Source organism: Crocodylus siamensis, chromosome 14, assembly GCF_052110815.1.
Source record: "Crocodylus siamensis isolate JL-2025a chromosome 14, ASM5211081v1, whole genome shotgun sequence".
Classification (NCBI taxonomy): Eukaryota; Metazoa; Chordata; order Crocodylia; family Crocodylidae; genus Crocodylus; species Crocodylus siamensis.
The window spans coordinates 2,012,898-2,031,376 of record NC_143408.1 but is presented as its reverse complement, the minus strand read 5'-3'; the positions used below and the strand labels follow the sequence as shown (position 1 = coordinate 2,031,376).

Sequence of the window (18,479 nt, the reverse complement as noted above, 5' to 3'; positions counted from 1 at the left end):
GCAATGTTCAGTGGAAATGGAAGCAATGTTCAGACTAGGAGCCACCAGGCACTGGGACTTAGGGGCAGGTGTGGATTTAGTTTCGAAGTGACTTCATTCCACTTTGGGGACAGCTCTCTAGGTGTGCCCTGACAGGTGGGGGGAAGGATTTATAGACACTGCAAAACACAGCCAGGAGCAGCCTTCAGGACAGCTCGGCCATCCTTGAGCCCAGTCGTAGGGCGGTGGTAATGCTAGCATTGCCCAGGCAGGGCTGCGCTCTCTCTTTCCCATTCTTGGAATGATTTTCCTGCTCTGAGTTGTGTGTCTTTCCCTCTGGGTCTCTCTTAGCTCCATATTTATTTCCTTGTGCTGTTTGGCAGTTACTTAAAGGAGACGTCAAACTCTGTGTCATACGGCCGGTATCCAGCTCTGCGGGAAGGGTATGTTTGAGGGCCGACTTGACAATTTTAAGACTGTTTTTAGCTTTGATCTGCCTCTTCCCTCCCCCACCAGAGAGAAACCCTTTCTAGGAAAGGGCTGTGATGCAGTTTCCGATGCAGCCCGTGGCACCGGCCAGTCGGTCCTGGCTCTGCTCCTGGGGAATTTCCTCCGCAGTCTCTCACCAGCTGCGGAGGGGCCTGGCAAAGTAAAGTGCCATGTTTCGCTTTGAGAGTCTTAGTCTTTGGCCTCTCCTCTGTGTGGAGCGCTCGGTGCTGTTGGGCAGTTTCTCCTGCGTCCCATGGAGCTCCTACCATTCACGGCTCGGATGCAGCCGCTGCAGTGCTGCGTTCAGACAGATGCATTAGGCTTTCTGTTTATTTGTGAACTAAAATGCCGAGCTAATGTATTAAAACCCATGATGAGTGAAGCGGAGCCTGGCTCTCCTACTTAACTACTCTTGCGTAGTGGCCACCAGCTCTCTGGGTCACTCTCCTCTTTTGATACGAACCTGCCAAGCAGCAGCTTGGTGACACTGCAGCTTTTTTTTTAACCTTGCAGTTCATGGACTATTTCTTGGTGGCAAAGGGTCCTGAGCTTTGGCAGCCGGTGGGCTGCACGTGCAGTATGTACCACCCACAGAACTGCGCTAGGCTCTCGCGTATTGCTCTTGTTCTTTGTACACCACCCCCCTCTCTCTGGCACAAGAATGCTATTTTGTAGTTCAGAGCCTGAAGCATTGTTTAATAAATACTCATGTTCCTGAATGAGTTCTGTGGTGGTTGCTGTGCATGGAAAGGCTTCTTTTCTGCAGCTTAGCCGGTCTTTGGCTCCGCTGCCCTGTGCAGAGGGTTGGTGGGGGTGGTTTCCGTTCCTTTGTGCTTTGACTCTTCCTCATTGCTGCTTCTGGATGCAAGGTTCAGCTGGGTGGGGGTGAGGGAGTTAGTGCCTCCTCTGGCTCTGCCACCAGCTCAGATCTGCCCTGTCTCTGCAGTGCCCAGTGTCTGCTCTCTAAACACTTGTGTCAAATTGCCTTCTGGCCCAGGGGGTTGCCCGAGTCCAGCTTCTGAAGGTTGGGCTCCCGGGGCTTTCTCTGCATATTCCTTAGTACAGGGCATTCCCAGGGGCATGGTGGGTCCGGCAGCTTTACACGGAGAAGACGGAGCCTTGTTTTGTCTCCATCCTAAAGCTGTGAGCTGCCCCTTCGGCTCCAGTCGTTCGGTGATGTGCTGGTTGGGTCGAGAAGTGCTTCTTAGAAGGCACTGGCAGTGCCCCCTGGACCTTCTGCAGTGGCCCCGGCAGGGGCTTGACCCTGTGCGGTGATCCCAGCAGGGCAGCGCAGCTGGTGGAGCGGGGTTGATTTGTTTCCTGTCCCTACCGCCCCTCCTGCACAGCCTCCGTTTATCAACGGGAAGATTTTTGTCTCCATTGTTTTTTTGCAGACTGCCAGGCCTGGAGCCAGCCTGGGGCCAGGGCCTCGGCTGTTGAGGGGTCTCCTTCCACCCCAGCCCTGCTCCAGGGTTTCCCCTGCTGTGGGGGCAGGGGCGCTGAGCACCTCGGAAGCCAGTGGGAGCCCCGCTCGTGGCGTTCAGCACCGCGATGCTGGGACAGCGCTGCCCCCTCCCCCCCCGGCCCCTTCCTGCCCGGCTCGTGTTTCCGCCCGGGCCCTTTTCGCGGCGCGCCGGGGCCGCTGCGGGGTGCGGGCTTTCGTCTGCGCACGGGTGGGCGGGGCAAGAGTTGTGACAGGCGGCGGCTTCAGCCAATGGCCGAAGGCGGCTTTACTTATGGCGTCATAAGCCGCCAATTGTAGGCGAGCTCCGGCTACGGAGGGCGGAAGTGGCGGCCGGTGGGGGCGGGGGCCGGGGCCGGGCCGGGATCCCGCGAGTGAGTAGTGGGCACCGCGCCCCCCCCGCCGTGGGGAGACGATCAGGGGGGCGGGGCGGGAGGTGTGGGGAGTATGGGGTGGGTTGAGGGAGGTTGCGGGTCGGGCGAGGTAGCCTGGCCTTGGCATTGGCCTTGGGCGTGGGGGACCCTGCGGCTGGGGCAGGAGGGGAGAGTGGCGCTGGGGGGGTCCGTTGTCAACAGCGTTTGCCTGGGCCCCTTGGCAGAGCCCCCCCCTTGCGCCTCGCATGTCCCACCGGCGCTGCCACACTCTCCCCAGGGGTTGCCCCCAGCCCGCAGCGGGCAGAAACCGTCAGGACTTTGCTTCCCGTGTAGCTCGGGCCACCTTCCCCTGTGGCGCTCGCAGCAGGGGCTGCAGCCGGGCCTCAGGCCCTTCGTGGCGAAGGGCCTGGACCCAGACCCGTGAGCCTGACTGGTGCCAGGCAGGAAGGAGGCCAGGGTTCTCACGTGAGTCCCGCCAGGTGAGCTGTCGGACTTCACCCTTGTTCTGTGGCAGCGAAGCGCCATTCCCTTGGGCATGACGCGGCCCGAGAGCAGGGCCAAGGCTGTCTTCTTCCTGATGCCTCGCGCCGGGGCTGGAGCCGGAGCCGCTGTGGGGTTAAATCGCGGTTTGCCCCGCGTCCTCGCCTGCCTCCATGCCCGCACAGCGTGCCGCGTGCTGGCTGCATCTGGACGGTGGCCGGACGGTGCCTGTGCCCTGTCCAAGGTGCCGTCTGGGCTGAACAGCGCTCTGTTGGGTATTATTCGCATAATTAGGGCAGCTAGCACTTCGTTTGCTCCTGTCTGCAGCTTCTGTGCTTGGTTCATGGCTCTTGTCCACGTGGCGTGAATGCCAGTGTGACGGTTGAAGCATCTCTCCGAGGGACGCATCTCTGCGGAGGCCCTGCCGGGGGCCCTCTCCCAGAGGACATGATGAAAATCCTAGTGGCTAAAGTCCTTTGTCTGCTGGGCGTCTTCATCCTCATGCTGTTTGGGTCCCTGCTGCCTGTCAAGCTGATTGAGGCAGACTATGAGAAAGCTCACCGTTCCAGAAAGGTCCTCGCCCTCTGCAACTCTTTTGGAGGAGGGGTCTTCCTGGCCACCTGCTTCAATGCCCTGCTCCCAGCGGTCCGGGAAAAGGTAAACTGTGTGTGCATTTAAGGGGGTGGTATTGAAGCTTAAATGCCCCCGTGCAGTCAGTATCAGGAGTGCATGTTGTGTGGAAACCTCCCTCTCACCCTGGACTGACCAGATTTTGGTCTCCCTAGCAAAATCCCTGACCTCCTCCACCTGAACTCAAGGAGTAGCTCGTAGCAGTAGTAATAGGCTTTTTTCCTCTTGTATCGAGAGGGACAGATGCATACACACTGTGCCAAAGGTTTATACCTCCATGTAATGTTTAGAGGCTTGTAAACCCTGTGAAGCTCCTTGAAGTCACGTAGAAGCTTCATGTTACAGCTGGGTGAATGGTGGGGCAGCTTCACTGTAAAGGGTTTGATAGCGAAATGCTTGGCAGCATAAGGAGAATCCCCTCTGGTGCTTGGTGAATGACATAGCTACATTCACACTGGTTTTCCTTCCTTTGCTCCAGCTTCAGAAAGTCCTCGAGCTAGGGAACGTGACAACGGACTACCCCCTGGCCGAGACTATCATGCTGGTGGGGTTCTTCATGACGGTCTTTGTAGAGCAGCTCATCCTTACCTTCCAGAAGGAGAAGCCGTCCTTTATCGACCTGGAGACCTTCAATGCCGGCTCAGATGTCGGGAGTGATTCTGAGTACGAGAGCCCCTTCATCGCCGCCTCCCATGGGCGCACACTGTACAATGAGCACAGCCACCACTCCCACAGCCATGGCCTGAACATCCAGGAGCTCTCCCGCTCCAGGCCCCTGCGGCTCTTCAGCCTGGTGTTTGCCCTGTCAGCCCACTCCATCTTCGAGGGCCTGGCCCTGGGCCTGCAGGAGGAAGGGGACAAGGTCATGAGCCTCTTTCTGGGGGTGGCCATCCACGAGACACTGGTGGCCGTAGCGTTGGGCATCAGCATGGCCAAGACCTCACTGGCACTGAAGGATGCCGCCAAGTTGGCTGTGACAGTCAGTCTGATGATTCCCTTGGGCATTGGCATTGGCATGGGCATTGAGAGCGCCCGCAATGTGGCCAGCAGCGTGGCTTCCGTGGTGCTTCAGGGCATCGCAGGGGGGACCTTCTTGTTTGTCACATTTTTTGAGATCCTGGGGAAGGAGCTGGAGGACAAGAACGACCGCCTGCTGAAGGTCCTCTTCCTGGTGCTGGGCTATGCCGTCCTGGCCGGGCTCGTTTTCTTCAAGTGGTGAGGGCAGAGAGGAGACCCCAGCTCCTTCCCCTCGTAAGTGGTGCTAATAGCCAGCCCCCTTTCCAGCCCGTCCCGGGGACGCAGATGCCAGCGCCAGGGTGAAGCATCCGCATCCAGGGTGGCAACACATCGACCTGAAGAGAGAATGGTTCCCCCAAGGTCAAGGGAGAAGAATCACACAAGGTTTCATGCGACTGTCCCCACATGCTGTATTAGTGGGGTGGGGAGAGGCTTGTACAGAGGCTACTGAAAATAATATTTGTAATAGTGAGTAGGGGCTTGAATGCTGCTTCCGAAGGGATCTCAACAACTGTTTGGCACAGATCTGCCTCCCCTCCCACCCCCGGTTAAGAATCCGGGTCTGCTCTTTTCCATTTTGGGCTTCACAGAGTGAAAGATGACAGAGAAACTGCGTGGAAAGCAGGTGGGGATAACGGGTTGTCAGACTGCACTAAGCAGCTCTTACCAGCTGAGTTCTGAGCAAAAAACCTGCCTGTATTAGTTGCCAAAAACGTCAGCCGTTCTGGGATCCAGTAGATGGGATTCTGCACTACAATCCTCTCTTAGCAGAGCTCCCATCAACCCCTGTCAATCCCTGGGGACTGCAGTTTCTCAGTAGGTGACTAAGCAAAGAAATAAGGCCATAAGCTCCTTTTTTTATCCCTCCATGCCGTGTTCCCTTGCGATCTCACCCACTCGCTGCGCTTTGCTGATGGAATCCTTAGAAGCTTCATTAGCATACTGCTGGCAAGGCTGGGATTTCGCATCCAAAGGCCCTTGCGTGGCACTGGCAGAGCCTTGGCTCCATGGTTCTGAGCTTGTTCATGTTCCAGCATGAGTGTGTACACGGAGTGTTTAGCATTTGTGTTGTCTGCAGCAGCATTGGTGCTGGCAATTGCAAAAGGGTGGGTCAGGGTTATCTGTTCTGAGGCACTGAGTTAGAAAGATCATGGGGCAGGTCATCTCTCAGCTCCTTTCTGTGGGTCTCTGGACATGAGGGTAGAGATTGCGGAAGGGATGGTTGCAGTGTTCCCAAGCACAGGCAAGCGTGCAGGGTCCCTGCAGTGTAGAGATCTTGCTTTCAGGCACAGCGCAGATCTGGGAAGTCACTGTGTTTTGAACTGTAGCATGATCCTTCCGATCTGACCTGAGTGAGAGACTCAGATCAGCCTTTGTCCTGGGAGTCTCCCCCGTGGGATGTCTCTGCAGGTTTCTGCCATCGTTGTGGGGGGAGGGTGCTGTGTGCAAGGGGTGCTCATGCTATCTCAAAATACCCACTCCCCTTTTGCTCCGCAGATCTTCAGCTTAACAAATACCCCACCCTCCACCCCCCTTTCCAGGACCATGAGAGCTCATGCATTTTAATTAGCAGTGGCTGCTGGAAAATCACAGGCTTCCGAAGGCAAGTTCAGCCCTTCAGCGCTGCTGATGGAATGATAAAAGCTCCAATGCATCTCCCATCGCAGTAAACAAGATGGCAGTGGCTTTCCGCGGCGAAGCTTTACAAGGAGCCAGGATGAGGGGTCGGGACAAAGCGGCTGATCCAGCATCTCGGCTGCGGGCGAGTACATTTGTCCTGTATGGTGACACGTGAGGACTGGCTGAGGATTTCTGCCGACTAGCATTTCAATTGCTTCAGGATGCTGCAGCTAATTAATCTTACTCTGAAGAGATGGGGTAGGAGGCAATTTGGGGGCCTCAGCTGACACTAATCAGCTGACACTGATTCAAATGCTGCTCTGCAGAGCTGCACCATCCTCTTCACTGTTCCCTCTTGGAGCCCAGCACAGTCACCACGTCCCCTCCTGGGCTGTCTTGCTCACTGCCCAGAGCTCTTGGGGCGAGAAGGGCCAGTGCGTGTTGCAAGAGAATGGCAGGCCTAGGTGATTCTGGGAAACATGGCCCGAGCTGAAGGGGCTAATGGGGGGAGAAGGGCCTGGGCCTCTGTGTGCTCCCCAGAAAGGTGGAGCAGGGGAGTCGGGCCCTGGGCTTTGGATTCTTAGCAGTGCCCTTTGCAGCTTGCACTCATGCCCCTTCATGCTGTCAGAAGGGTCTCGGGGTGGATGGGCTGTAGTAGAACTGGGAGCTGGGCCTAGAGCACTGGACATCCACCCTGAGCTTGGAGATAGACCAGCCGCCTCCCCTGGCTGTCCTTCCAATTTGGTGTTAGCTGCATAGATCTAGATGTGGTCTCTTTTTTAAAAGCCTCCCCCCACCCCCCCCCCACACACTGTATGTGTATTGACCAAGCCCATGGTTTTCATCCCCATGTATCTGCCCGACACCTGTGGGGAGCAGGGCCCCTGAACAGGCTTTAAGGGGAAGCTGATGAGGCTACAAAGGGGGTGGTTCGGATGCTGAACCTTCTGTGTAGAGCAGATGGGCCGGCAGCACCTTTCCTCGCAAGCTGCTCTGCCCGCTCCTGGGACTGGCTTGTTCATGCAGGTGCTCCATCCTGTGGTAGGAAACTGCAGCATCTTGGAGGCAGAAGCACAGACTCTCCCAGCGTTGGGCCTTCAAGGGTGTTTTTTCTCCTCTCCTGTGCTCAGCCTCCTCCTGCTGGCAGAGTTGAAGCTACAGCTGGATCTCCGTGTGGGAGTCACTGCCTCTCGCCCTGCCATGTGTGCGGGGCTGTCGATTCTCTCCAACGTGGGCAGAGACAAGGGGCCATGGATAAACCAGATGCAGCGTTTTGGGGGGACATGACTTTGGAAAGCAAGTGCAGAAGAGGTCTGGCCCCTCCCAGCCCCTGCCCCCATTCCCTGGGGGCAAAGCCGGAATCCCCAAGGTTTTGTCCAGATCGGAGTCTCTCCAGGGCAATGCACCACTGTTGGCAACGTCTGACTCTGCTTTCACTCCCCTGTGCTGCCAGCACCTGCAAGAGCTGATTGGATCCGCTGTGTATTAGTCGGAGCCAAGGAGGAGATTTGGTGACTTCCCGCAAATGATCCAGGGCCCAAGGGATGCACTGAGTCTCGATCGATAGCCAGGTCTAAGCCCAGGAGTGCAGCGAAGCTCCAGCAAATTGCAGGAGCATCCATGGGGGATAGCTCCGCTGGCCTCAGCACCGTGCCAGACAGCAAACTCCTGGTCTGGAGCCCTTGAGCCTCTGTGGAGCTCGTGCAGCAGGAGAGAAGACCCACATGCCTGGCCTGGCTCCCACAGGGGTTAGTGTTCCCTCTCCTTGATGTCCACACCCTGCAGGGGTGCATGCGTGCCCGAAGCCACGAGTGTTGCTTTACTCTCATCAGCTTCAGCCAAGCTGCCTGGGAGCACCTTTGTCTACAAGGCACCAGTTGCCAGATTGCATTTTGCAATGTCTTGGTGTTGACCGGAGGGCTCCAAGGTCAGGCAGAACTGGGCAGCCGCTGAGCTTAGGAAGGCTTGTCCCAGTCCAGAAATCACCTGGCGGTGGGCCGGTTTCCTTCCCGGGCAGAGCCTGGCACAGAGCTCGGTGGTTGTTGACACGTGGGCGTCACTTCAGCCTTGGCCCTCCAGGTCCCATTTCTTGGACCTACTGGGAGCACCTGGTAAAGGCAGGAGGTGCAGCTTCCAGTGCCCTACCAGTGATACCTGCCTGTGTAGTTGGAAAACCCTCTCCTTGCTGAGCACAGCCCTGACCCTCCAGCCGGTCCTGCATGGGCGTGGGCTCCAGTGCAAGGTGGCCTGAGGAGCAGGGGCTGTAAGCAAGGGGCCAGGAGCTGCGTGCACAGCAGGGCACCGCGAAAGCGCGGCCATGTATCCAGCTGCCTGGTGCTCTCAGCTGCCCTGACAACCTCCTCACCCACTGTACGCCCTCGGCAGGGAGCGGGGTGACTGTGTTTTCTTGCATTAGCCACGTGTGACTTAATTCCCTTGTCTGTCAACAGCACCAGCAGCCAGCTGCTGTGACGCTAAAGCCAGGAGAGCCTTTGCTAAATGACTTCTCCAGTGCGGCAGGACTCTGTTGTTGAACTGCTCGCGTCCATGTATGAGCCATGCATGTGGGATTGCAAGCTGTGCACCTGCCTCCTGGGAAGGGAGGTCTTCCCTGCTCCTTTCTTTCACTGGGGGTGGGCTAGGCTGGGCTGTCTGGCCAGTATTAATTCACAGAAGGCATCTGTGGGAGTGCGGGTTTTGAACGGGCAGAACTCAACTGGTCGCCTGGCTTGGAAGAACCAGGGCAGGCTGAGCAGCTGTGGGCACTTGCTTTGGCAGGGGTCTCTCCGTGGCAGTCTCAGCTCAGGGACCTGTCTGGATTTGTGTCCCCTCCAGCCCACTCCTCAAGAGTCACGGCATGGACTGTCCCTCTCTCAGCATGGAGGAGGGGGCAGAAAGCCTGGTGCCAGGCTGGTGGGGACCCTGTGTTGCCTGGAGGGGGCATGGGGCAAGCATGGGGTGGGGGTGCCCTCTGCTGCTTCCTGAACGCCCCCTCCCCAGCACCATCACGGAGGGGCTAGTGCAGAACCGGGTGCCCACTGGGGTTTGCTCTGGGGCCAGGCACTGGGTGAGTGGAGGATGGCCAGCCTTTACCAGCTCCAACCTGCAAGTGCATTGAAAGCCCCTCTGGTCCAGCCTGGCCTTGAGCCCAGTGCTGCCCACTGCGGGGGGGACCTGCCCTCCACTCCCCTCCTGGCGTGTCCTGGCTCGGGTTTTGGGGACCTGCTTGCATGGAAGTGGGAAGGGGCCGGGGAAAGACTCTGTTCTGCTGTGACAGCCTGGCGCTGGCAGGACCGGGGAGCAGACTTTCCCCACACCGGGGATTGAACGTGGGGCTGGTGTCCAGGGACTCTGCTGCTGCTGCTGCTGTGTCGGGAAGAGGCCGAGCCTCTGCCCTGCCAATAAAGACTCTGTCCAGTCCTTGCCGTGCCTGTTACTGTTCGTAGGGGTTCAGCACCTGCCCCCCCCAACCCATGGCTTCTCGGGGTGCGTTTTGTACATAGTTCAGGCTGCAAAGGACCCCCAAAGGTCCCTGCTGGAGGCAGGAGCGGCCTCCAAACCACCTTCACCCGGGCAACATGGCCTGGCACCAGCACGCTCCGGTGACAGGCCGGCCCTGACTGGCCGGCACTCAGTTCAGCCGCTGGGACTGATTCCCACGGGCACCAGCCCGGGGACGATCCTCTGCTGGCATCGCCCCGCGCTGCGCAGGCATGGGGCAGAAAGGCAGGTCCTGCCTGGGGGGGTGACCAGGAGCTGGGGCAGGTCTCAGACGGCGAGAGGGACCCAAGGTGGGATACAGCCGGCCTGCCCCTGGCTGTGAGCCTGCCCGCTAGGGAAGAGGCAGGCCAGGAGGCAAGCCCGGCAGGGGCCTGGATGGGCTTGGAGCAACGAGGAGTGGCGCGTGGCACTGGCCCGCGCAGCCAGGCCAGGGGGCGAGGGCAGATTGTTGCAGGTCCCAGCTCCGGGTGCGATGCGACAGAAAGCCTCCCCCCGTCCCCCCGGGCCCCTGCCTCGGGCTCCGGTCCCGCTGTGCGGGGCAGCCGGGCCCTGCCGGCCGCCCGGGATGTCCAGGCTCCTCCGCTGGCAGCTATTAATAGCAGCTGCAGATTTTAATTGCCATTGCGCCAGCGTTAGCGTGAGTCATGCCGCCGCTGGTCACCGGGGCTGGGGGCGCTCGGCCCCGCGCTCCCCGCTGCCCCCCGAGGCCGAGCGGCCTCCCTCCCGCCGGCCCTGCCCCGTCACGGCACCGCGTCCCGGGCTCGGGCGGGGCTCTGCCGCTGCTGCCTGTGGCGCCTTGGGCACGTCCCTGCACCTCTCCGGCCAGAGGGCCCGCGTCCCCCTGCCCCTCCGCCTGCGGCCGGGCTGCGGGGCCCGGGGGCTGCCCGGGGTCGCTGCGGCCCGAGCGGGCGGGGCGGCGCGGGGGCGGGGCGGCGCACCGGGCGCTCCTCCCCCGGCCGGAGCCGCCGCGCCAGGAGCCGCCGCTCGCCGGGAATGAGCCCGCCGGGCCCCGGCCCCGCTGCCGCTCCCGCGCCGCCCCGCGCCCGGCCGGCGCCCGCAGCCGCCATGCGCTGAGCCCGGCCGGGGCCGCTGCTGAGCCGGCGCCGCAGGCAAGAGGGGCCGGGGCGCGGGGGGCGCGGGACCGGCTCCATCTCCACCTCCACCTCCACCTCCACCTCCACCTCCCCTGATGCGTCGTCCGGCCCCGGCCCCCCCTCCGCAGCCCCCGGCCCTGCGCGCAGCCCGGCTGTCCGCCGCCTCCCGCACCCCGTGTGTCCGGCCCCCCCGGGCCCCGGCTCTCCATTCCTCCATCCCCGCCCCCCAGCACCCCCGTCCCCGTCCACGCGTCCACCCCCCCCCCCGCAGTGCCTCGGGCCGTGTAGCACAGCCTGGTCCCCGCCTCGCTCTCCCCGGCGCGGGGGCACCTGCAGGGCCGGGGGCGGTGGGGGCCCGCCGGCCACGGCAGCGTGTAACAACAGCCCGGGCACCCGCAGTGGTGATGGGGGGGCGGGCACCTGGCTGCCATTTCCCCTCCGCCGCTACGACTGCCTCACGACAAGGCGCCGGCAGCCCGGCAGGAGCTGAAGGGGCCGGGGTGGGCGAGGGCCGCTCGCCGTCCGGGTGGCGTTTCGCCGGCAGCCCGCACAGAAGCCGGTGAGGAGGCGGGGGTGCAGCGGGGCACAGGCGAGTGCGTGTGCATGCGTGTGGCACGTGTGCCTGCGTGTCCGCCCGGCCAGCGGGTTGCAGAGGCGCCTGCTGAGCGAGACCTCCCCCCGCAGCGCGCGGGCAGGGGTCACGCGCACGCCAGGCCTGCTTGCCCGGCGTGGGAGGTCAGACCCGGGTGGGAAAGCAACGCGGCTGCCACGGCCCCGCCAGGTCCCGCGGCCTGCCCGGAGCCGGGGCGGAGCGGGAGCCAGAGCTGTGCCCCGGGCTCAGCCCCAGGGCACGCAGCCTGCCCCGGCCCTGCCTGCTCGGGCTCCCTGCGCCGGGGCCGGCCGGAGCCCTGGTTCCCTGGCCGGCCCTTGCGACCGCCTGCAAGGCAGCGGGGCCTGATTCTGGCCCCAGCAGCCGGCGGGCAGCCCTGAGAGCCGGCCCGGGCCGGGCCCCCGCAGCTCGGCGTACGGCCAGCCTTAGCGGCACGGCGAGCTGCGGGGCGCGCTGGGCGGAGGTCGCAGCGCAGAGGGCTCAGAGCGGGAGCAGGGCTGGCGGCTTTGGCTGGCCCCGTCGCTCCGCCAGGCCCGGTCCCCCGTCCCTGGCAAGCAGGAGGCCCGTGGCCCTCACCCAGGCCAGCTGCCCAGTCCCTGCTGTGCCCATGCTGCCCCCACGGCGCTGCCAGCGCCAGCAGGTCTTAGAAGAACCGAGGTCTGTTTGTGGGGCAGCTGCAGCTGGGGTGGAGCGAGGTCCCCGGGGCCAGCCCGGGCACTGGGACCAACGTAGCAGCAGGAGCTTGGGGCTCTGCACAGGCTGCCGGGGTGCCCCGACCCCAGCATCTGCAGCACGTGGCGAGAGGGCTCCTCTGCTGCTCTGGAGGGTGGCACAGACGGGGGGCACAAGTCAGGCAGGCAGCCTGCAGCACAGCCTGGTGCAGACCCTGGGCTCAGATGGGCCCGGGATGGTGGCACTGTCCTTCCCCTCCCTGGAGGCGTTGGCACCGCATGGCTCTGCCCTGGCGCAGCAGGGCCGTGAGGACTGCTTGCACCGGCTGCCATCCCGTGGCCTGCCTCCCTCGGCCTTGCCATGCCCCCGCGGCCAGCCTGCAGCACGTGGCTCAGCGGCAAACGCCTTCCCCGCCCCTCGGCCTGCCCCGCTTTGAATGCCCACGGCTTCACCCCGGCTCTGCTGGAGCGAAGCATCGCACGCACAGCAGCGTGCACATGCACACGCTCGCGCTGCAGGCCCATGCTTGCACGCGCACACGTGCCAGGGCCTGGCTCCCAGCCGCTTGCCTTCAGTGCATGCTGGGCGGTGGTGGGGAGCTTCTGATCCGCGCTGGGGGCCTGTGGGCTGCGGGTGCCGGTGCTGGCGCAGCGATTCCCCAGGGAGGCGATTAACAGCAGCTCCTGCTGCGCCGCGTTGTTTGTCCCGGGGTCCCCGGGGCGGGAAGCAGCAGCTCCAACGTGCTGCTCGCCGCGGGCGCGAGGCACACGGGCAGTCCTGCAAGGAAGGGGGCAGTGCTGGCAGCACGGCAGGGCCTGGCCCAGGAAGGCAGGACATCCTCTCCGCGCCCCGGGGAGCACCCTGCCCCTCCAGGCTGCTTCCCTTGGTCGGGTTTCTCGCAGGCTTCGCGGGCAGGAGCTGCCTCTGAGCTTCTGCAGGCCCTGTGCCCAGGCCCTGATCTGTGCTGGGGGCGTCTGCACAGGTGCTGAGCCCAGCACGGGGTGGGTAGACGCCCTGCCAGGCCAGAGAGCCCACTGCATGGTGCAAAGCAGCCATGCTCCCTGCCCAGGGCTGAGCGCGGCCACGGCTCTGGAGCAACCTGCAGGGAGCCGGGGCGAGTGGGAGGCTCCCCGTGCACCTCGCCTGGGCTGGGCATCGAGGTCTTCCAGAGAAAGGGCTGAGCTGTGCGGAGGCTGCGCAGGGGCTCCCAGCTGCCCCCACCCCCCGGAGCCAGAGCAGGCAGGAGCTGGACGCCGCGGGGGTGCAGGGCCCATCTACCTGGGGCCGAGCCCCCCACATCCCCGGGCCCGGCAGGGCAGGAAGCCACTGAGGTCCGCCCAGCTGGGGCGATGCTGACTTCCCAGCCCCGGGGGCCGCAGCCTGTTCGCCAGGCCGGGGCTGGTTCAGCCAGCCCCAGCTCCTCTCCCCAGCCGGGTGCCCGCAGCTCGCTTCCCCCGATCAGCAGTGCCAGGTGCGGGGGCTGGCCCCTCCCGAGACAGCTCTTCTGCCAGCTGGCCCCTGCGCAGGCCGCCCGGCCGTATGGCGGCCCCGGGGCAGAGCCTCCCCTCCCTGCTCACCTGCCCCAGGTGCGGCTGCAGCGCCGGCAAGGACTCATCAAGGGCAGGAGGTGCTGGGTTTGTCCCACCCTGGTCCCCCGTGGGCAGAGCTGGGAGCTGGGTCGGTCCCCAGCTCCTGCCCGGCTGGGGCAGGCGTCTGTGCAGCAGCAGTGCCCCCGGGGCCAGGCCGGTGGGTGGGCTGGGGCCTCTGTGCTAGGGCCTCGTGTCCGCGCTGGGGGTTGTGAAATGGTGATTCATGTCCTGACAGCTCTGCAGCACCACGGGCGAGCCGGCGTCAGCGCAGCCTCGACCCGCGCTGGCTCCTGAGCTGCCGGAGCTGCCGAAGGACCGGGGGAGAAGGGAGAGGGCAGGCGGGAGCAGGCAGCGCCTGGGGCGGGGGGTGGCCCTGTGTGGTGTGTCCCCCCCGGAGGTGGCCGCATGCTGGGCTTGGGGAAGGGGGCTGGGAAATCCAGGCTGTCAGAGGAGAGGCTGGCGCTGGGGTGAGGGGGCACCTGGACCCCCACTGACCCATGGCTCCCCTGGAGCCCCCTCCCCTGGCTGGGCTGCAGGGCTGGGATGTGCCGCCTCCTGGCACGCACTGCAGCTCAGCAGGTGGAGCTGAGCCCAGGGGCTAAGGGGCTGGCTGGAGGCTGGGGTGCTCGGGGAGGGGGCCGGCCTGCCTACCCAGGAGCTGAAGCCGCTGGGGGAGTGGAGAGAGGGGGTTGAGACCAGCCCCAGGCCTGCTGCAGCCTCTCCCCGGGGCTCCTTCAGGCCAGGAGGCAGCCTCTAGCCCAGCCCAGCCCTGGGGAATAGCTGCAACCTCCCCTTGGCTCCGGCTCCCTGGAGGTTACTCTAGAGTCGTGGCCATGCTGGGTAGGGAGCATGGATGGTTACAAGCCCCCTGGTTTCTTTGCACTGTGGGAATAAAGAGCCCTGCAATGGGCCTAGCAGGGCACCTAGCCACCAGGCTGGCCAGGGCTGGGTGTGCAGGGGGTCCCTCCTGCTAGGGTGCACTGGGATGCCCTGCAGCCACGGGGCTGCTACGGCGAGGAGACCCCACGGAGCCGGGGCCGGCTGAAGAAGGGGCCGGGCAGGGCGGCCGGGCCGTGGGCTGCTCCGACGTGCCCTGTCCAAGGGCGGGTTGGGCTGGCAGGAGGAAGCCCCATGCCACTCTGCATGTTTCTTCATGCTTCCCCCACACGTGACAGGAGCGTGTCCCTCTCTCTCCCCTCCCAGGGGCGTCCGCATCCCAGATCCACGATGCCAGAGCAGAGCAACGACTACCGGGTGGTGGTGTTCGGGGCGGGGGGCGTGGGCAAGAGCTCCCTGGTGCTGCGCTTCGTGAAGGGCACCTTCCGTGACACCTACATCCCCACCATCGAGGACACCTACCGGCAGGTCATCAGCTGCGACAAGAGCGTGTGCACCCTGCAGATCACCGACACCACTGGCAGCCACCAGTTCCCAGCAATGCAGCGCCTGTCCATCTCCAAGGGGCATGCCTTCATCCTGGTCTTCTCCGTCACCAGCAAGCAGTCGCTGGAGGAGCTGAAGCCCATCTACCAGCAGATCCTGCAGATCAAGGGCAGCGTGGAGAGCATCCCCATCATGCTGGTGGGCAACAAGTGCGACGAGACGCAGCGGGAGGTGGAGACCAAGGAGGGCGAGGCGGTCGCCAAGGAGTGGAAGTGCGCCTTCATGGAGACCTCGGCCAAGATGAACTACAACGTCAAGGAGCTCTTCCAGGAGCTGCTCAACCTGGAGAAGAAGAGGAACATGAGCCTCAACATCGACGGCAAGCGCTCCAACAAGCAGAAGAGGACAGACAAAATCAAGGGGAAGTGCAGCCTCATGTGACGGACCCGCCGCGCCCGCGGCCTCCTCTCCTCCACGCCTCCCTCCTCCCCGTCTCCCCCCAAACGTCGGCCCCGCAGCTCCGGGCAGCGCTGCCCTGTCCCCCCGCCCTGCCCGCCTCTGCATCGTATCACTGTGACTGCACCGAGGAAGCGGCCGCGCACACGGGATCTGGCCCTCGCCGTCTCCTCTCCGGCCCCGCGGCGCCCGGCCTGGAGGCGCGTTCCGGCAGTAGCGGGGCAGGGCCCAGGCTGCGTCCAGCTCGCTCCCAGCAGCGAGCTGAGGGCCGCGGGAGGCCTCCGCCGGGGAAGTCCTGAGAACCGTTGTGTGCGTGGATGCTGCCCTGCTCCGGCGTGGACGCTCCCCGGCACGCGTGCGAGTCCCGTGTCCTGGCACGAAGCACGCGGAGGCCGCGGCCAGCTCCTCGGACTCTCACCCGGGCGCAGCAGGGCCCCTGCCTGCCACTGCAAACCAAACCCCACGAAGGAGGGGGCAAGCACTGCTCTCTCACCCGTGTCCCGGCCGCCCCTCTGCTGTGCCGTCCCCGAGCACCGCTCTGCTCTACACCTGCTTTCTTGTCTCTCCGAGGCCTGGCAGTGAGCTCGTCCGCCCGGGGCGGGACCCTGCCCCAGCACAATGCCCAGGTCCCCACGGCCCGGCCGGGACTGGGGCCACACTCAGGTCGTATGCACAAGAGACCAGAGACTCGTCCGTGCCGGCGCTGAAGCCGAGCTCTGTGTGGGCTCCCGGGGCGCTGGGGCACGAAGGGCAGGGGGCACCTGCCGCACATTGGGCGAGGGTTGGGAGGCAAAGGGGAGAGCACGGGAGCAGGGTGGGCAAGGTGGCAGATGGCAGGGCGCTGTGGGCATGCTGGAGGGGGGAAGAGGGCAGTGGAGGCTGGAGTAGGCCCTGAGGCGGCAGCAGGAAGGGTGCTCCGCCCTGGGGGAGGGGGTGCTGGACGCAGTGGCCAGCCAGCGGTTTCCTCCTGCTGGGGAAGGCTTTGCGGCTTCCAGGGGGGAGCTGCAGCCAGGCAGGGGCTGGTGGGATGGGAGCAGGGCTCGGGGAGGGGGTGGGCAGTTGGGGCTTTGCAGGGGGGCATTGGTGCACACTCCCCCTAAGCAGGGCCTGGCATGGCCTGGGTGCAGAGGGTGCATCCGTGGGCCGGCAGGCGACTTGGAGGGCGATGGGGAAGATGGGCCTGCACACCTGCGTGCCAGGGGGCTGCCGGTATACCCTGCATGTACGACTGCCCCGTGCTGGCACTAGCACGTGCGTGGCACATTCCTGGTCCGATCGCTGCCCGTTTGCACGCCAGGTCCCTTCTGTGTAGGCATCACGCGTGTGCTTTCAGACCCAGGCCAGGTCCTGAGAGGGGCGAGGCTGCTGGCAGGGTGAATGCTGGCCTGGGGGGCGCCCCGGGCACCTGCACGGGAGGGAACACGTCCCCTCTGCCCCCAGCACGCAGCCCTGCATCCCCCAGTCCGCAGGCCTGTCCCCAGCCTGCGGGACCCAGTCTAGCCCAGCCCCACCCGCAGCAGTGAGGCCCCGGCCTGGCAGCACCCCCAACTCTGCACCCAGACCCCCCCCAGCCTGAGCCCCCCTGCTGAGCAGAGCCTGCCCCTGCACCCCCCCTCCCCAACCCCGCGCAGCCCGGGAGCTGCCAGCCAAAGCACAACGCAGTGGGTTCTGCCAGAGCCCCGTCCTAGCACAACAGGGGCGAGCACGCACGGGGCACCCCGAGCCAGTCCCACGGGGCGGGGGCAAAGGCCAGGCCAAATGCATGCCCTGCCCTGCAGCCCGGTCGGGTCTCGAACTGGCCCCGACACCCTGCCCCTCTGCTCTGCCCCTGGCCCGGCTCTGCTGTGGCGTATGCCCTCGGTCTCCGGGTTGCCCGAGCCACCCTGGGTGTAGGGGCTCGAGCTGTGGCTCCCTGGCGGGAGGCGCCTGCTTGCTTTGCCCCGTGTCCCAGGCCCAGAGCGGGGCTACAAACCTGCCCCAGGCACCTGCTACAGAGCCCAAACCCCCCAGGGTGGGAAGATCCCTACTAGGGGCAGTGGGAGCAGTGCTGGAGGGTCACCCTGGGGGTTGCCAGCCGTACCCCCCTCGCACCCCCTGGGGGATTTGGCCCATATGAAAGCCATGCCCAGGCCTCGGGACCTGGCATGGACCTGCCTCACCTGGGCTGCCCCTCCACCCGCATGGGGCCAGTGAGGGAGCCAGCCGCCGAGGGCAAAGAAAGGGGTTCACCCCCCAACCCATCTGAACCCAGCTCAGTCTGTGTCCCGGGGGGGCAAGGGGCTGGGACCACCTCTGCCCCGTGCCAGGCTGGTCCCGTGAGCCACCCCCAGACCCTCCACGAGGCCAAGTGCAGGGGCCAGGCAGAGACTCAGAGGATGCACTGACCCCCCGGCCCAGCCCCGCGGCTCTGTTTACACGTGTACATTGCCCCGACTGACGGCCGCGAGCCCCCTTGACCCTCCCTGCTCCAACACCAACATCCCGACTATCGTATGGTGCTTCGAACCTCCCCCGTCGTCCCCTGCCTCGTCCACCCCGGTCCCACGGACTCCTCGGACGCCAGCATGAGACCAGGAACCAGCTCCCGTGCATTACTGGCTTTTTAACACGATCCGGGCAGGAGCCAGCGACATGACGATGTAGCCTTTACTCTAGAAATAGTCTTCCTTCAATAAACTAACGGCTCCTGCTCCCCGCTGGCTCCGCGTGCTCGCTGCCTGCCTGGGGCGGGGGCTGAGCTGCCCCCCTCGCTCTGCCCCGGCTGCATTGCAAGGGCTCCGGCATTGCCCACTGCTCTTACCCCTGCCCCGCCAGCCCTTGCACCCAGCTCCCAAGTCTCCTCCTAGCCAGACATGGCAGGGCCCCATCCATGCTAGAGCCCCCAGCATGGGAAGGGCCCCTCCATGCACTGGGACTTGAATTCACCCACCAGGGATCCTTGGCCTGGCTCTGAGTGCGATGCAGCGGCCACCCGTGCGAGGAGCAGCCCGGTCTCTCTGTGCACCCTCAGCTCCGCCCCACGCATGGGCAGGAGCAGGGTGAAGCTGCACTCGGCCCCGGGGACGTTGGCCCCTGAAGCCCCTGCCATAATAATGTGGGGTGTGTGGGGCCCTGCTTGGTTGC

At 64.4% G+C, this 18,479-nt stretch overlaps 2 protein-coding genes across 5 annotated transcripts; both read left to right on the top strand.

Annotated features, from left to right (window-relative positions):
* The first annotated feature begins 2,257 nt into the window (after positions 1–2,257).
* SLC39A3 (solute carrier family 39 member 3) lies at positions 2,258–9,465 on the top strand. 3 transcript variants are annotated; one of them, XM_090027946.1, is made up of 4 exons: positions 2,273–2,304; positions 2,638–2,783; positions 3,112–3,441; positions 3,893–9,465. In XM_090027946.1, exons 3-4 carry the CDS (start codon positions 3,232–3,234, stop codon positions 4,631–4,633), a joined length of 951 nt encoding a protein of 316 aa, XP_089884072.1. In that variant the 5' UTR covers positions 2,273–2,304; positions 2,638–2,783; positions 3,112–3,231; the 3' UTR covers positions 4,634–9,465. The 3 variants fall into 3 exon arrangements, with proteins under 3 accessions (XP_089884071.1, XP_089884072.1, XP_089884070.1); XM_090027945.1 differs by lacking the exon at positions 2,638–2,783 and having other exon boundaries at positions 2,258–2,304; XM_090027944.1 differs by lacking the exon at positions 2,273–2,304 and having other exon boundaries at positions 2,382–2,783.
* Positions 9,466–10,358: 893 nt separating this feature from the next.
* Positions 10,359–18,040, top strand: DIRAS1 (DIRAS family GTPase 1). 2 transcript variants are annotated; one of them, XM_090027959.1, is made up of 2 exons: positions 10,359–10,661; positions 14,721–18,040. In XM_090027959.1, the coding sequence occupies exon 2, from the start codon at positions 14,745–14,747 to the stop codon at positions 15,339–15,341; it is 597 nt and encodes a 198-aa protein (XP_089884085.1). In that variant the 5' UTR covers positions 10,359–10,661; positions 14,721–14,744; the 3' UTR covers positions 15,342–18,040. The 2 variants fall into 2 exon arrangements, with proteins under 2 accessions (XP_089884085.1, XP_089884086.1); XM_090027960.1 differs by lacking the exon at positions 10,359–10,661 and adding an exon at positions 10,828–11,205.
* The last annotated feature ends 439 nt before the right edge of the window (positions 18,041–18,479 follow it).

Bases quoted from the DNA above. Each gene is read 5' to 3' on its own strand.
- SLC39A3 (XM_090027944.1), top strand. From the start codon at position 2,550: ATGTCCCACCGGCGCTGCCACACTCTCCCCAGGGGTTGCCCCCAGCCC. The intron at 2,784-3,111 runs GTGAGCTGTCGG...TCCTGTCTGCAG, and splicing joins TCTCACGTGAGTCCCGCCAG to CTTCTGTGCTTGGTTCATGG. The intron at 3,442-3,892 runs GTAAACTGTGTG...CCTTTGCTCCAG, and splicing joins TCCCAGCGGTCCGGGAAAAG to CTTCAGAAAGTCCTCGAGCT.
- DIRAS1 (XM_090027959.1), top strand. From the start codon at position 14,745: ATGCCAGAGCAGAGCAACGACTACCGGGTGGTGGTGTTCGGGGCGGGG.